At 40.2% G+C, this 18,779-nt stretch overlaps 1 protein-coding gene across 1 annotated transcript in view; it reads right to left on the bottom strand.

Annotated features, from left to right (window-relative positions):
* The window catches only part of LOC140694942 (uncharacterized), a 32,657-nt gene extending 14,195 nt beyond the window's left edge, over positions 1-18,462 (bottom strand). Inside the window, exons 1-7 of the mRNA XM_072957936.1 lie at positions 18,424-18,462; positions 17,016-17,042; positions 15,290-15,334; positions 13,533-13,584; positions 4,628-4,681; positions 4,475-4,510; positions 779-842 (exon numbers count right to left, since the gene is read on the bottom strand). Of these exons, the coding sequence (XP_072814037.1) occupies positions 779-842; positions 4,475-4,510; positions 4,628-4,681; positions 13,533-13,584; positions 15,290-15,334; positions 17,016-17,042; positions 18,424-18,452 (307 nt within the window). The 5' untranslated portion in view covers positions 18,453-18,462. The remainder of the gene's footprint in view (positions 1-778; positions 843-4,474; positions 4,511-4,627; positions 4,682-13,532; positions 13,585-15,289; positions 15,335-17,015; positions 17,043-18,423) is intronic.
* Between the last annotated feature and the right edge of the window lie 317 nt (positions 18,463-18,779).

Raw genomic sequence — 18,779 nt, 5'->3', positions numbered from 1 at the left:
AACGTTACGGAGAACGATTCAATGCATTAGTAAAATTTGTTGTTACAAAGTTTTTCCTTTTAAGGGTACTTGGAAATAATGTGGTTTAAAAAAATGTAGAAAGTGTCCCAGAATGGTTTACAGAATGACAGATTTGGGTTATGCTTAGGAGATTTCAAAGGAACTGGTTATCACTCCATAGTTTACAAGGCCCCACCGGACTGAATCCTTCAGGGTGAGACCCTGGCCTTCATGGTCTAAACGACCCAGCCTGTTTGCAAAGTGCCCTGTGTATACTGGCTACTCAGTAAACACTCTGCTGATTTTTCCTGCCAAATTGATTCCAATTTTAAAGAATTAAATCCTATTTGAGTAATTTGCACTCACAGCTTCAGAGGCAGTAATTCAGAGCACAGGCTTCATAACTAGACTGCCTGCGCCTGAACCTGGCCTCCATCACTTCCTAGCTGTGCGAGCTTGGCCAGTTTACCTCACTTTTCCAGCCCGCCCCCCTCCCCCGCCATTTCTCCCCTCTAAAACGAGGAAGATAAAACCTCCCCACTGAAGGCTTAAATGAGTTAAGATAAGTGTCTAGGGCCGTATCTAGGACACAACAAAAGCTCAATAAATACTAGCCATCGGCATTTAACCTCCCCAGAAAAGACGCTACATATTTTGCTTAGGGAGGCCCTGGCAGGGAGCATCGTAGAACATTCCAATACATGTTAAATTCCTATCAGAGAAGGTAAAATTTCAAACGAATATTGCTGAGCACTAAAAGCAAGTTCACTGATACAACCTGTGAGCCTGGATGGCCAAGCTCTCCTGGGTAACCTTGTTCGCTGGATTCTCCACCCCATACCCTGTCGAAAGGAAGAAAACTCAGTGAGTTCTCCAGGCATCTTCAGTGTTCCTGTTGAAGGCAGCCTTCCCTGCAAGAGGTCACTTGAAAGCCACAAGAGAAAGGCAAAATAATCTGAAGGTCTGCGCTCAGTCCTCTTAGGACACAGAATCAGGGAGGAGGTGTGTGAGGGGGGTCCCACTTATTTGCTTAGGACATTCTTATTGTCTTTTCCAGTCTCCTTCCAAACAGCTAGTTGTTTAAATATAAAAGCACTTTGTTTAAATAACCCAAACCCCCAATTTACACAATAACAGTTCCTAAAAGCCCATCCATCCCTTTTAAGGGCTAGATGGTCCCTGGTGTTAAGGACCTTTATCCCCTGTGAGGAAACTCAGAATGTCAAGCACAGCAGCAAGTGTGGCATTTGGGGACAAAGGCACACACAGCACACAAAGAAATAGCAGAAAACTGGCTTTAAAATCCTACAGATCCCTACAGCACTGAGCTAGCTCTCTAGGCACAGGGTGAGCTATTAAAATAATTCATCTGGTAACTGATTTAATTCCTCCCTCAAATTAATATTTCCATTTCTACAGAGAAGATACATATTCCAAGATTGAGGACAATACCTGTTTTGTGACCAGTGCTGCCTTCTTTTTCACACTGCTCACTGTTGACCAGGCTACTGATTAGTTGTAGATTTGCAAAGACAAGAAACCCTAAGCTCAGAACAAAGCAATACGTGGATCAAAGACTTGTGCTTCTTAAGTTTTTTAAACCATTCAGATAAATGGGAAGCTCTCCTACTAATCATTCCTGTTAAATTGTTCTATTCTTCAAGAGTTGATTTCTAGATTCGTAAGTGTGAGTCACATTTTAAAAGGCATGTAGCTAGACATTTTGAAATCGTTTGGAAGATGTGGGCCAATTTGCTCATCACATTAGTGACATTTGTAGTACAACAGATTGGAAAATGATGCGGCTCTGTACAGCAAAGTTCAGACTCTTTCACATTTATACTAGGGAAATCATTACAGCAAAGAAAAGCAAGAACAGAACAAAAGCCCTGTAATACAGCTTTTTCTTTTCATCACTGTTATATTTAAACAAATAGAAATTATCTAAATGTTCAACATTAGAATGGTTTAGTAAATCACTGTTCTTCAACAGAGTAGAATATAATGCATTAAAGTGATACTAGTAAGATTTGGAAACATAGAAAAGCAGAATATAAACTAGTATATACATTAAAAACAGCTCTTTATTATGTATGCAAATAAAGGAAACATACAAACAGGAAAATAATTGCAGGAGGGCGGTGGGTTTGTGCACATTTAAAAAATTAATGATATTCTTAATTTTATCTTAAGTAACAAAAAGTTTTCCCTTATTGCCAAATAATCTGTGCATTGATTTGTTTGCCATAGTACAATCTTTTCCATAAATAAGATCTTATTTAAAATTTCATTTTATTATGCACCTTGCAAAAACCAGCACATCTAATTTATACCCAATAATTTCCCAAGGTCAAGGGATACTGTAATCTGGAGTTCAGCACCTCTTTAAGCCACATTTTCCCAATAATACTGACTGATCTTTAGCAAGTTACAGCCTCAAAACTTAAATGAGTCCTATGACCACGGCTCCAACACTGGGTTAACTAGCAAACCACTGACTTGTTGGATAAACCTAGTTCACTCTAGAACCTGCAAGTAATTATAAATTTTCCTCTTATTAAAAACTCAAACTTGAATAGAAACAACAACAAACAACTACAGTGATTCTTGAAAAGAGCAAAAAGTACAGGGATTCATCAAGATTATGATGCATTAAAGGGAGAGGTTTTCTATTAAAGATGGCCATGGTCACACATTTTTCCCAGCTCCCAAAATGAAAGATTGTTGTTCAAAGTCTGTCCCCAGAAGACAACAGTGCAGAGGCCCAGAGAGCAATCAGCCCGGATTAGAGCAGGAGGACAGAGGGCTCAGGAAGGAGGAAACTAAGAAAAATAAACCTCACATGTTAGAATATATTGGGAGGTTAGCAGTTTTGTGGAAAAGCTTTATGATTAACTAGTAATAGGCACCTGGGGAGAGAGGGTGACTCAAGGAATACAAAAGTGACGGATAAATATCACTTACAGCCATTTGTGATGTTTATCAGTCATCATCTGAATGATGAATTGATTTGACCAAAAGTAGAGAAAATAAGTGTATTATAAGGATGAGTTGAGGGGAAGTGTATGGAAGAGATGGACAGGTTAAGAAAAATCTTTGTTCTCCATCAGAAGAATTCAATAGAAAAACATTCAAAATGGAAAACAAAGAAATAGCAAAGTAAGCAATCTGACTTTAAATTTATGCACAGGCTGAGCTCTGGTTCAAATTAAATAAAAAGGAAAGACATAGGAGACGGAGTTCAGTTTAACAAACCAAAAATAACCAAGACCCAACTGGGCAGAGGACCCACTGCCGATGGCTAGTTAGATAAACCACACACAGGATTGCAAAAATATTAAATAATTCAAGAGTAAGAAATTCTTTCCACTGAGCCATTTAATTTCTCCAGAACTTAGCCTAGTCAAGTTGTAGTCTATTTCTTTCTGCCTTTTGGGGGCTAAAAACAATAGGCTACAATGATAGTTCAAGACATTATTTCACAAATGTTCAAACTGAATTAAAAGCATAAGAATCTATTTCAAGCCTCAACATTTTATGAGAAGTCATATTTTACTTAGTGTCAACAAAGATTGTTTGCATTTTTGAGACTTGAAATTTCTCAGTAGCCATGCTTTTCCAACATGTTTAGTTTGAAGACACAGGAGTCTCACCTTCTTTTGTTCTGAGGAGGTCACTGCCCACCCATCACACACACACACACACATACACTCAGCCATTCCCAGGCTCAGAAATGACATAAGTCAGTCTCTGACCTCTCCTCCACCCCTAAATCCTGAGAATGCTAGGGGGAAAAAAATACCAGCAGAGCAGGACCAAACCACATTAGAGAGGAGTCCACGTAACTCTCGTTTTGAACAAAAATTTCCAAGAGCATCTTGATCTTTGGATTTGAATCCTGTCTCCACCACTTACTTATTAGCTATGTGGTCTCTGACAACTAACTTCACTTTGCTAAACCTTTATTTCCTCTCTTATCCATAAAAAGTAACCAATGATGCTCATAACTCCTGGGGTTGTAGAAAGGTTACATGAGGTCATATAAATAAAGTGCTAGACAAATGCTTTGTAAAATATGATTCCCCTACAGAGATGCCCCACCCCACCCTCAGATAACACCCACCAACCCTTCTTCGGAAATTGTAACCGCTTGGTCTTTTCTCTTTATTTAGTGACTATGAGACCCCCTTATGCACCTGTAGTAAGTCCCACTTCTTTAAATGAAAAAGTCACTATTTCAGAGGTAAAAGCAATTCTTTAAGATGTTAGCTTATTTTCAATCTAGGTGAACTGTTACAGCAGGTTGGGGAGGGAGCAGAGAGGAACCATATAAACTTTCCCTTCTCCATGGAAACCTCTCAGGGATCACGCAGCCTCCATCAGCCCAACCAACACCTGCCTTGACCCCAGACAGAACTATTTACAGAAGCCATATGTGTGGAATAAGAAGTAACTCTTTCCAGAAAACACTGACCTTCAATCCTGGCAGACCTTGTCTTCCTCTTGGACCCTAAGGATAGAAGGAAAGTGGAGACCTTAGAGAAGGAAACAAGCCAGTTTTCACCCCAGCCTCTCTCTCTCTCCCACAAAAGCAGATAAAATACATCCAACAAGTGGCTATACCTACCTGAGGGCCAACACTTCCTGTTCCCCCGTGAGGTCCATCAATATTAGAACTTCCCTGACAAGAAAGAGGTAAAGTGATTGGTTTAGATAGCCACACATTTCCGAGTTTACCCTCTAGATATGGGCTGTCCCACACAGAAACCACTAACTAGCCTGTGGCTCTTAAATTTAAATTAACCTAAAGTAAGTTAAATATAAAATTTAGTTCCTTAGTTATAGTAGGTACATTTCAAGTGTTCAATAACCACAGGTGGCTGGTGGCTACCATATTGGACAGTACAGATACAGAACAGTTCTGTGATCTAGAAAATTTTGTTGGTCAGCATTCCTCTAGAAGCAAGTGGATTTAATTTGGTGTTCTGAAATATCCACATTGTGGGCATTTTCTCCCTAGATTGTTTGTTTGCTGAACAATATCCAGCAAGGGTTCACCATGCTGGGACAGTAGTCATATGTACTTGCCAAGAAGCCAGGTTTAATACTTGAAAAATGTGCAAAAGGAAACAGAAGACTGGTCTCTGCACATGTGGAGTGATGGGTAGACCAGACGGTGCAAGGGGAGGCTATTCAGTCATGATGGGGACACTTCCTAGAGCTCTCACCTATTTAAGGTCTGAAGTGGGAAAATAAGTGGTGTCCAGAGAAAACCAAACTGAGTCCACATTTCAGGAGAATGGAAAAAAACATCTTGGGTCCCAAATAGGGATATTTTAGATAATTACTCAGTGAAGTTGCATGCTAACTCAGTAAGAATCCATAAATTGGCAAAGAATATGAAATACAGAAACATACAAAACAGAAACAGATTCACAGACATAGTAAACAATTTTATGATTAATGGGGGAAAGAGGGTGGGAAGGGATAAATTTGGGAGTTTGAGATTTGCAAAGGTTAACCACCATATATGAAAATAGAGTAAAAAACAAGTTTCTGCTGTACAGCACAGGGAACTGTATTCAATACCTTGTAATAACCTTTAATGAAAGACATATGAAAATGAATATATGTGTATATATATACATGACTGGGACATGATGATGTACACCAGAAATCAATACATTGTAACTGACTGTACTTCAATTAAAAAAAAATTTTAATACAGAAACAAAAACAATTTGTGCAAAGCTATTCTTCTGTTATTTACAACAGATCAAATTCTGATACAATCTAAATATTCCATGAAGTGAGAGATGTGTTAATTACATTATGGTAGAAATGCTTTTGTAATCACATAAAAACAATCAAAAACTATATTTATCAGAAGTTTATAAAGTAGAAAAAAATTGTGCTATCATGTTGTTCTTTCCAAGTATGCTAAATTTTGTAAGTAAATAATTTATCCAGATAAGGAGAAAGACAAAATGGTGATTCCTCATTTTTTATATTGTTGTAGAACATTTCTTAATAAGCTCATGGGATCCTCATCTGAATGTCTCAGGGAGAGTAACTTTGCCATCAACAAGTTAGGAAGGTCTAGTAAGCTGATGGTTTTCTTAGTCACTGGAACTCCTGAATTTTTTTCTCTACATTTTACATTTCTGTACTCTCAAATATCTGTGGTGTTACTTTTATAATCGGAATTTTTACAGTGAAGTAGATTTTATGAGGGAGAAGGCTTTAGGTAAAACACTCACAATTTGTCCAGATGTAATAAAGATTCTTTCTTAAAATGGTTATCATTTTCTCATTTCAACAGTAAGTAATTTATTTGCAGCCAACATAGTAAAGAAATTATTTGGGCAGATGCTAGAATCATTGGGTAAAAGATGGTTGGTAAATAAGAACTATGCAGTCTCAGGGTGTCATCTTCCAAATTAATCACTGGACAGAGGGAAAAGTATGTTCACAGTGGATGAATCTGGTGGACACCATCTTAATCAGATGACAAAATTAATGCACCAATAATGAGGGAGACTGGCAGTGTCCCACCTGGTGACTGAGAACGGTCCAGCATTGATTAATCTCCTTTCACAAATGCTAACCTGAATCTAGCCATGAGGAAACAATCAGGTAAATTCTAATTGAGGGATGCTGGTGTACTGGTCTAGATCATCAATGTCATGTGAACAAACAAATAACTGGGCAATGGTTGTGACCAAGACAATGAAATGCACCACATAATCCTTGACTGGGTCCCGGGACAACAATAAAAATAGTTGTAAAGGGCATTATTGAGGCAAGTGTGGAAATCTGAATGTGGGCTGTATATTAGAAAAACATTTTGCATTGATACAAAAATTTTTCAAATGTGATGACTGTATTTTGCTTGTATAGGAGAATGCCTTTGTTCCAATTAGTCCTCAAATGACTCAGCAAGATATGTACATATATTACCCATGTATTTGTACAGAGAGACGAAAAGCGGGGTCAGTGGTAACAATTGGTGTCCATTACACTTGTCTTGAAACTACAAATTTTTTTGCAGGTTTCAAATTTTTCAAAATAAAAAGTTGAGGTAAAATGTAGAACAGGTTCATCACATACTATTTCAACAATTCAGAGAACAAGGTTAAAGAAAATAAATGCACTTCTGGCTGTTTATCCTTCTAGGAAAAATAGATACGGGTATCTTCTACCCATTTGGACCCCTTGTGGAGTACAGAGTTTTGTAATCTGGTTTTTTTCACTTAATATCATACCATGAATGTTTTCCTTGTTAGAAATAGTCTTCTAAATTATTTTTCATGGCTTAATAATATTTTATCGTGTTGGTACACCATCATTTATACGAACAATCCCTTTTCATTGAACACGTAGGCTTTGCAGTGATTAAAAATCATCACCTTGACCATCTTTGGAGTTAAAACCTTGTTTGATCCATGATATGTTTCTGGATAAATTTTTAGAGCTGGGAAGACTGGGTCAAAGGACGTGCACATGTTAAGTCATGGCAGGCACAGTTGGCGACCATGCAACAAACCCTCCCCTTTCTTCCTTGCTGACAAAAATCTCAGTTTTGTTTGGTGCAACAACATGCCCCACTCTAAGGGCTGACTTACAACAGGTCTAAGTCAATCATGACAATCTCATCTCTTCTGTCAGAGACGTGCTTTCTCTGGTGCTCTTAAAATGGGGTGAGGGTGGGTGGGGAGCCCAGGACCCAGCCAATGAGCCAAATGAGCTATAAACAGAGTATTGCTGGGAGTGCCCTGATGAAGGCAAGCCCCTCTCCTGCTGCCATTTCATGTAACAGTGGAGATGAAATCCTTAATGCCCAGCCCAAGAACCACACTGCAGATGGCACCCTGGAAAGAAGGAGCTGAGCCCCTGATGACATCACTGGGTTTTGATGACATCACTGGGTTTTGATACACCGCTGAGCTCATGTACCAAACCTGCCCCCACCTGGATTATCAAACACATTTATCAGCTAAAGCCTGCCAGTCAGGCTTTCTGTCACTTGCATATTAAAAAACACAAACAAAAAACAGCCGTTCTAACTGACATATGTTGACTGATTGCCTTCCACAAAGGTTGTATTGCTTTTCATTCTCCCGGAAGTGTGAAGCCGTCACTGGTTTCCCATCCCTTCCCCAAATTCTAGGCATAGAATAAAGTTCCTCTGTGGTTTGAAAGACGGCTTCATCAGGGCCCCTTCTCCAACCAGGTTACAGTCAATCTGCTCTTTGGTAAAACCGAGGAAAGACTGACCCCTAGGGGGCTCTCATCTCAAAGCACCTAACAGGCTAGGCCGTCAGCATGCACCAGCTGCAGGCTTGTGTAACTGGCAGGAGTGACTTCCATCATCCAAATCTACGCAAAGAACCCTTAGTTAGGAGCCTTCTTTGAGCTCAGCATGGGAGTAGCGAGCACAGGAAAGGAAAATGCAGCATGACGTGGCGCTGTTTCAGGTACCTTTTTGCCTGTACGCACAATTCAGGCATCCGGTGTTCAAGGTTAACCCTTTAGCTAAAGTCAGCGATGGACACCTCGGACACCTCGGAAAGCTGTGAGCAGGAGGGTCCCCCCGGTGCCGAGACGGATGCAGCAGCAGACAGTTTGTCTAGAGACCTCAGTTCCTTTCCAGCAGTGAAACCATGAGCAAATCACAGCTGATACAGATCAAGACCTTTCTTGCCATGATAACCACTGACTCCTGGAAACTTTGAAATGGTTTCTCTACTAGTCCCACCCTGCGGATGAGGAAACTGGGGCCGGGATGGGTTCAGGGTGGCTGCCCTGCTGTTCCCTTAGCTCAATCCCATAGCTGATTGAGGCAATTCACATGGCTCTCTGATCTCAACTCACCAAAGAAAATCCTCACAGTTGGTCCAAAACAACTGTAATCGACAACAGGATGAGAAATTCTTGCAGCAAGTCATGACGATTTTCTCACATAGCTGTGTAATAATGATCTTGTTACAAACTGGACTTTATTCAGAACCTGGGCGTATATAAAATGGTTGCGAACTAGCCAAAATTCATGAAGGAGAATGGATGTCCTAAGGTTTTTGTCAAAGGATGCAAATAGGAGTTCTAAGCAAATGGAAGTTCCTCTAGAGTTGTGAACATTTTGCTATGCACACCCCATTCCTGGAAACTGGGAAGGATGAACTCTGTGGATGGAGGTACCTGGGTTATTTCAGTCATTATTCAGAATCTTGCATTTTAATGTCTTGGGAGTAAAAATCTAAAAATACCTTTCAACAAATTGGTCTCTGTCAAGATAGCAAGTCTTTTTCCTTCTGTGATGACTCTTATCACAATGCTTCTAGTATTTAGAACTAGACAAAGATCTTCTCTTTAAAAATGGATGGTACCCCATACACATCAATTGACAGTTGCCATGACAGAAAGCAAGCCAGCGGGGTGATGACCCTGAGCATTTTTTAAATCGAGGCATCATTATAAAATTGGAGAATTTTAAAACTGAAAGGGCTTAGGCATCATTGAGTCCCATATTTTCAATTCGGAGATGAGGAAACCAAGGACAAAAGAGGTAAAGTAAATTACTAATGCTGTGGGAGGTAAGATCTGTACAAAAAAATAATAATAAACCAGGAGACAAAAATGCTAGGACAAGGATATAAGTAGAGATTAGCATTCAGAGCTCCTGTTCCCATGGACAGTGGAGACCATACATTTTCACTGTGGTTTTCTCTGCTGATCCAACCTGAATGCCCACGACTCCTGCCCCAGCCAGCATCTGCTCCCAGGGCACCAGTATCCCCAAAGGGAGGGAGACCTTCTTACCTAGTGTCCATGCCTCCCTTTTTCCCCCTTGGGGCCTTGGGTGAATCTATGAATTCCAGGATCTCCCTGGGAAAATAAAAGGTTGCTTAGCTCAAATGGGTAGGAAAATTATGATTATTAAAAAAGAAAAGGCACCAAAGTGGACCCTTTCAGTTGTCTGAGCCTGCTCAGTATTCCAAATACCCAGTGCAGTTAAAATTCTAAACACTTTAAGAGCCCAAACGTTGTATAAGATGGACTTCCTTTCAAATCCCCTATTGGTCACAATACTAAGACAGGCTGAACAGATGCCTCATTAATGAATTATTCATTGTCCTCTGCCTTTGTGCCCAAGCAAACAATTCACAGTCCCTGGATTAGAGCAGCAGAAATCCCTGAAGCCCCACTACTCACAAAATCTCCCCTCTCCTCTCCATGCTCACCAGGTCATCCAGGTGGCCCAGGCAAGCCCTTAAATCAAATTTTTAAAAAGTGTCACTTTTTAAACTCATCTATTGCCTAAAGGGAAATGGCAAATGAGATTCAAATTAAAAGAGCAATGTAGTACGTGAACTTTAAAGCATTAGCTGCCAAAGAGATGAGGTTGAGACACAGAAAAGAACATACTTTTATTGGAAATCTGGGATACACTTGGCCCTATATGTGCATTGCCTCACAATTCAAGAATTAACCTGCTACATATGAGGAAACTGAGGCTCAGAGAAGTCAGACCCTGTCCCCCTACCACCAATACCCTGGATCTTTTCACAACTTCCTGATGCTCCTACACAGAAATACACGTAAGGAAAAGAAGGCTTTCTCCATCAGTACTAGCAGCGCAAGATCTTATGAAAAAGAGAAGAAAAGAGAGAGAAATGCTTCTGGAGCTCCTGACTGCTACAGGCAGGGAACCAGAGAGGTGGAGGAACTTGCCATTAGACTATGACATGAAAAGCAAATGGTTGCTTCTCTTAAAACCTGCTGTTAGATACACATGACTGTATCTAAAATAGATAAACACAAGGTCCTACTGTATAGCACAGGAAACTACATTCAATACCCTGTAATAACATATAATGGAAAAGAATATAAAAAGAAAAAAATATATGTGTATGCATATGTACAAATGAATCACTTTGCTGTACTCTTAAAGCTAACATTGTAAGTCAACTACAATTCAATAAAAAAAATGTTTGTTAAACCTTGCTGTTAGTGGTACCACCTCTGTGCCATAGTTCCTACAGAATCACAGAATTGGGGAGAGCCCCCCCATGCAGGAGCCTTCCTCGGATGATGTTATGTACCTGGTTCTGGAGGGTACACACCACGCCCTGAGAATAGTAAAGTGGGGCCCCCTCTGAAATCTGACTCTCAGACACACAGGAAATGGGATGTTCTCTGGTTTCCACACGAAGTCACCTCATAATGTCACTGGAGACCTTTCTTCACGTCTTCCCCGGTCTGATACAATGGTAAGAAGGAATTAGTTAATTCTAAATTTTAATCCTGCTGTTTAATTGACAACCAAGGCAAATTTCTTTGACTTCTCAGTTCAAAACAATTTTCTCATCGGTGAAATAGACATACTTATCTTATAGGGCTGTTACAGGGACTCAATGGAATAGTAAATTAAAATGCTGAGTACAGGGCCTGACATATGGTGCCTATTATGTTTTGTCCAACATATAGTCCTTCCTTTTTCTGACCCAGACACTGGCTTCCAGAGTAATCTTCCAAATCTGTAGCTTTGAACACATGTCTTACTTGCTTAGAAACTTTCAACAGCACCTGGTGACTCAGCAGAAAAGAACAAAACCCTTAAAACATGGCATTAAACCGGTTCCAACTTGCCCTTCCAGACTGTCCTCCCACTCTTTATACTTTTGATCTCACCCTCCACTTCTGTTGAAGTGGAATCTTTGTTTGTCCAAAACCACTCTGAGTTCTTTTAATCTAAGCCTTTTCTTTTTCTTAACCTGGAATACTGTGTGTGTGTGTGTGTGTCTCTCACAGAAGTCTCAGTGGAGAATGTCTTGATTTCCTGTGTTCCCTGGGAATGCCTGAGTCTTCTCCACCCTGAGCACATTCTCAAATGCCAAAGGGCCTCAGTAGGGAAGGCTGGTCTCACATCCCCTTCCTCCTCCCTCACCATCTTTTAAATTTCATTCCATCATTACTCCCTCACTGAAGCCTTCCTGACTGCGCAGGCTGGATCAGATCCCAGTGCCATTTCCTTGCCTTTCATGTACTTATCTCAGCAGTAATCTTACACCTATTTCCATGATTATTTCATTAATATCCGTTTCACCCCATAGAGGCAAATCCTGAGAAACAGAACTTATGCCTATTTTGGTCCCCATTCTACAGTCTTCCCTAAATTACAATACATGCTCAGTGAATTTTGTTGACTGATTGGATGGAGAAAGGCCACTCTACCTGAGATTCCTCTCCAAGTCACTGGGCTCCCATTGATTCTTTATTTGTACCATTCTTACAGCCTTTTTCTTATCCTATCTTGTATTAGAGTTATTCCTGTACAAATCTTATCTCCTGCACCAGCAAACCAGCTCTTTATTGGTCAACCTTGACTCATTTACTTCTGAACCCTTCTCTGTGTCCGCCAAAATGCCCTACAGCTAGGAAGCACTTGACAGGCGTTTACTGAGTTCAACTAATTTTGGTGGAAACTGAAGGCTCTCCAGTCTTGAAGGGAATGTAGTGTGCTCCACCTTCTCCAAAATCTGACCCACAAACTGCAGGTTGGAAATTAAACCTCAATAAAGAGTCATGTCTTGCGACTCTCTGTTTCATGTATCAGGAAATCAATCCACGCCTAAGGGTAAAAACATTGCTCTAATTCCATAGGGGTAATAGAAACATACGTAAATAAATTTAACCCTCTTTATCTAATCCAGTGAATCAACAGAAGCTGATTACAGTGCTGTGTCAAGTTGGATCCTTCAGGCTGGAATCCATCATCAGTTAGTAATGTCTACATGGGCATGGGAAGGGAAATTGATAAGTAATGTCTGCCTGGGCACAGGAAGGGGGAGTTGCAGTACATACACCAGGAACCTGCCCTCCCTCACATGGAGAGAGTGACCAGCACAGTGCACAGTCGCAGTCAAGCAGATAGTCCAAACAATGGACACTGGGAGATGCAGAGAAGGGGGAGGTCACTACAGACTGACATGGTCAAGGAGGGCATCATTAGGATGAAAGAGAGGAGGTGGAAACTGAAGGAAAGGTGAGGTTCAAGTAAACACTGAAGATGGATGCAGGGGAAAGGCGTTCCTGGATGAAGTACTGAGTGAGGGTGAGACACAGAGCTTGGCATGCAGAAGGAATCTCCAGGGGACAGTGAGGAGCCCAGTTTGACTGGGAAGGACACTTTTGGACTGAGATTAGTGAAGAATGTGGTTGAAAGGCCTTGCGTGTCAGACTACATCACTGGTGACAGGAAGCCATGAAAAGCTTGAGCAAAAGGGAATGATGCCCATGATAAAGCACAAAAAGTTAAGTAAGCTGGTTCCCATGACCCATTTCACTATCAGCAGAGTCAAGCCTTAAGTAGAAGTTCCAAAGACTAATCTAATATTTATCACCCTTTCACTCCCAACCCAGTACTAGTGCTACCAGACGACGCTTTCCCAGAGCTTAGAAATAAGCTATCCAGGTCAGTTTCTGCAGCAGGAATCTGAGAGATGTGGGAGAAGAATCTTCTCACACTTTACCCGATTTCCCATTTCCTTTTCCTCCAGATGACCCTGGGACTCCACGATCACCCTAGAAAAAAACAAAGAAATACAAAAAGAATCTGTATTACATAAGTCACACACACCAGGAAATTTTTTCACATAGTTTCACATTCTAGCCAAGAGTAGAAAGTTCTAAATCTGACTATGTGGCAGACTATATGCCCTGAACAATCTTCCCTTCAAAAAACAATTTAAAATCCAAATAACAAATTAAATTACATCTTACATGCATCCATGAGCTGATAAAGAAAAAGAGAGATGCTTAGAGTTTAGACAAAGAGAAAGCAGGAATCTAGAAGAGTCACAGCTATTGGCTGCCGGAGGACTCCTGATCACTCTGGACATGTGTGGTGTGAAAACCCACAAGGTGATCACTCATTTTAAAGTGGTCCCAGGAGGCAGTGCCACCAAGTATGTGGCAGAAGCAAACAACCTCCACTCAGTGGCTTCTCACAGATAAAGTTCCATCAAAAATGAGTGTCAATCAAAAGTTACAACACATAGGAGGTAGACACCATGAGGGAGAAGCCAGCAGATCCAACAGACAACAAATTAGACTTATAATGACTATAGATTTTGGAATTATCACAATGTAAAATAAATATCTTTAATCATTTAAATAACTCAAAAAATGAGCTAAGGAAAAAAAAGCATCTATATTTTAAAAAAGGGTGGGGGGCAAGCAGATTTGAGAAAGAATCAAACATAACTTCTTGAAGTGAAATTAGAATAAATGAAATCAAAACTCCAATTAGCAGGTTAATGGCACATTAAACATTTAACATAAGGATTGGTGAACTAGAAACTGAAGAAGTTATTCCGAATGCAGCACAGAAAGATAAAGAAATAGAAAATATGAAAGAAAGGCTAAGAGACATTGAGGATAAAGTGAGAAGGTCTCCAAATTTCTAATTAGACTTCCAGAAGGAGATACGAGAGAAAGTGGGAAAGATTAAAATTTCAAAATGATCATCTGCTAAGGATTTTCCAAAACCTGGAGACACAAATGCTCCGATTCAAAAGCTTACTAAGTCCCAAATAGGATACGTGAGAAGAAATTCATGCCTAGAACACCATATTGAAACTGCAGAAAACGAGAAACAAAGGAAAGCTGTAAAGCAGCCTGAGATTTTTTTCAAAGATTGCTAACAAAGGGACAACAGTTCCTTGATGGATAACTTCTTAAGAGCAAAGATGAAAGTCAGCCAGGAGAGGATGAAATTAATTTCCAAAGTGCTGAGAGAAAATAATTGTATACCCAAGAGTGATCTTTCAAGAAAAATGGTGAAATCATGAAATTGTCAGAGTAAAAAAAAACAAGGAGCATTTACAACCTTCATCAAAGAAAAATATCTACAAGTTGTATTTTAGGCAAAAGAAGCATATGATCTTTTCACGTTCCTTTGAAGGCATCAGTGACTAATAAATGCGATGGTAAAGCTAGGTAAGTACTGATTAAATAAAGCAATCATTATAACAATGTCCAGTTACTAGAATTAACAAAAGTAAAAGGTGAAAATAAAACTCCGACAGCAACATGTGATATGAGAGCTAAGTTTATAGGTTCCTTGTCTTTTGAACACAAGAACAAACACATAAATTAACTTTAGACATTGGTGAGCACGCATGTTTATTTAAATTTCCAGACTAGTTGTGAGAAACATGGAGAGTATTAATTGCAAACTCATGAGGGTGGGGAGAGCTGGGGAAATAGAATGAGAAACTGTCTGTACCTGTTCTCCATCCAAGCCGTCAAGACCCTCCTCACCAGGGCTGCCCTGTGGAGCAAAGGAAGATGAGGACATTAGGGACCAGAGGACCAGGTATCCCTGGTTACTGCTTGCATGTTAATTTCCTTGCTAATATTATTCTCAGAAGGTAGAAGAATCTAGGTCTTCCAAACAACACTTATATTCGGCATTCAAGTATTAAAAAAAATGTTAAAAAAAATAAAAAAATAAATAAAAATAAAGCTTGCTGTAAAAAGCAGTGATTATTTTCTTCCTGAAATGGATATTAGCAATATATACTGTTTTTCCTGACAGTTTCAGATGCTAAAGAAAAATAGAAGAAAAAAAGAAATTCATATTTTGAATGGATAGAAAGGCTTCCTTTTAAAGTTTTACACTGGGACAAGCATGGTAACTCTCACCGGACCGAATGAAACATTTCTCACTGGTTGTCTACGATGGTCCTTGTGTCACTGACCTTTTTTTTTTTTTAATGTAAAAAGACTGGCAAAGAGAGGAGGGTATAGCTCAGTGGTAGAGGGCATGCCCAAGCATGCACGAGGTCCTGGGTTCAATCCCAGTACCTTCATTAGAAAAATAAATGAATAAATAAACACCCCTATCTATCCTCCCCCAACAAAATAAATAAGTAAATAAAAAGACTGGTAAACATGCCTGAATTCATCTGCATAATGGAAACTCCAAAGATCACAGATTAAGCAGGAATTAAATGAGTGTGTTTGGACGTGTGTGCATTTGGAAAGACTTATGACTTAAAAAAAGAAAAAAAGACTTCTTTAGAGAAGAGCTGAAAAGCTGGGGCTGACTACGATAAGAGTAAGAACTGGCCACGGCATTGTGCTACCCCATCAAGCTTTCCATCGCTTTCAAATCACAGGCTCGTTGTTTTACCAACCAACTCAAAAGGACAGAGAATCTATTTATTATAAAGCATCTTCTGAAGAAAAAACAAAAAGATTCAGAGTGTTGCAAGCAGAATAAAATGCATTTTACACACGTGGGGTGGTCGATGTACTCCTACTGGCCACATGAGGAAATCAAGTTTCAGGCATTTTTGTTTTAGCCAAAGGACAGCTGATTTTAGTGAATGAAAATACACATAGGAAACTCTAGGACTAAATCCCGTGCTACATTTGGCACAGGACATAGTGGTCCCAGGAGACCTGATAAATGAGATCCATCAGCCCTTGTCTGATCCATTCATCACTTGGTATTCATTCCCTAGGATAATGCGGGGAACATAGCAGGTACCTAATACATGTTTGTTGAATGAATGAATGAATGAATGGGCAAATGGGTACTTGGCTTCTGAATCTGGATGTAAAGTCACTCCCTGCTGCACCAGCACCTTACCAGCCCTGTCCTGCATCCCTCTCCCACGTGATACCTCACGTGACCAAACCCTCCTGAACACACCTTGAATTCAGGACCAACTCTTTCAGATAAACATGATAATCTTGTGGCTCCATCATTGTAGTCAGCAAGGCTTGAAATTTATCTTATAGATCCAGATTCAAACCTGAAATACTTACCTTACAGACAGCCATTCATTAGCATGACAGTTTGGCTGTTAACACCACCTGACACATCTATCCCCAAGTATTAAGCCCCTTTGCTGATTACTCAAGCAAAGGAAAAAATCAGTGAACTTGATGTTGTGTTTCCCAAAGAAGCCACCCCCAGTTTGAGAATAAGGAAGACCACTCACCTTTTCTCCAGAAAATCCTCTTGCTCCCTAAAATTCAAAACAAATAAAAACAACTGAGCTTGAATGACACTTTTAAGCCACTGTTTCATTTAGGAAACCATATGTTCCCTAATTTCAAGAAACTGCAATTTTGATACACACATTACTATATATAAAATAGATAAACAACAAGAAACTACTGTCTAGCACAGGGAACTATAGTCAATTTCTTGTAATAACACACAGTGGAAAAGAATCTGAAATATATATATGTATGTATGACTGAATCACTTTGCTGTACAGCTGAAATTAACACTGTAAATCAACTACACTTCAATTGAGAATAAAATTTTAAAAAAAGATACTGCAAGTTTTGGATCAAAATGGAGATTTCTTCTCTAGTGACCATATGGACATCACTGATTACTACCACTCCCCTGCACCATGATGTGGAGAAAAGTGCACCTTGTAACTCCTCCCACAGTAGGGGGAGAGCCAGAAACAGCAGTAACCTGTAGTTTATGACAACAATCATACTCTTCCAAACAAAAATGGGAATACAGAGTCACAAGCATGCAAAGGCTTCCGGGAACAATAAGACAAAGTAATTGAAAGACAAACTTGGTAGAAGATACAGAATATGGTCACTGTGATCAGAAGAACTCCAGAGGACTCTGAAGCTGGCTGTAAAAATAATTCTCTGGCCTTATTAAAGGACATTCTCTAATCCTAGAAGGTTAAGAGACATTTAAATCAACCACTAAAAAAGGGTTTCCCACTCATGATCCCTAAATTTGGCTTTTAATTTATTTGTTTGTTTGTTTGCTTGTTTGTTTGTTTTAATGGAAGCACTGGGGATTGAACCCAGGACCTTGTGCTTGTTAAGCACAAAGTCTACCACTGAGCCTTTAAAATCTCATTGTTCTCAAGCCCAGCTTCCAACTGCCACCTCTGTGGGTCTCCTCCTGAGGGCTTTTCCTGGTATCGGAAGTCTGTCCACACACGAGACCGGCCAGAAGTGCTGGGGTACCAGTGTCCCCTGGGAGCAGCCCTCAACTAATGCCCAATGGGATCTGGTGCACACATACCCCCGCTCCCTCCCCCTGGGGGTGAGTTGTGCTCACTGCCCCCACTGCTTCTCAGCAGGATTAAGCTCTATCCACCCACAGTGTAATCAAATAATAATGCACTCTTTTTAGGCCACCTTCCCTTCTAACTTCTCTACTCCCCTACTTGGGTTTACTGTGACCCCCAGCCCCACCCCCCAAATAAACACTAGATTTTGCACTGGATGCCTTTCCTTGGGCTCCACTGCTCCACTCCCTCAGTCTGAGAAAGAGCTGAAACACCAGAACTATGCTGAAGAATTAAGATTTTCCTCAAACTCCAGAGACAGGGAAAGATCTCCACAGCTTGAGGCCACACTCACCTTGGGTCCTCTCCTGCCCCAGCATCCATCCTCACCTCAGAGTCCAGGAAGACTTTGGGGACCTCTTTCTCCCTGTGGAGTAAAGATACACATGGAGACAGTCAAGCAACAACCTCTGTCCCCATCCAACCAATTCCAGCCAGCAATGAGCAACTGTCAGAACGGGTAAAATAACAACATGGTCCTTGCAATCACTTTTACATCCTCAAAGACGTGGTTGGATGACCTGCAAGGCAATCAGAATGTTCACCCATCAACTGCCCACACTGATGACTCCAAATCACACGAATCTGAACTCTCTCTATGTTCAATCAATTCAGTCAAGGCACATGAGCAAAAACTTAAGCATTCAAATC

The sequence above is a fragment of the Vicugna pacos genome, unplaced genomic scaffold, assembly GCF_048564905.1.
Source record: "Vicugna pacos unplaced genomic scaffold, VicPac4 scaffold_113, whole genome shotgun sequence".
NCBI lineage: Eukaryota > Metazoa > Chordata > Mammalia > Artiodactyla > Camelidae > Vicugna > Vicugna pacos.
Note: the sequence above shows the minus strand (reverse complement) of the source record. Positions and strands in the feature narration are given on the sequence as shown.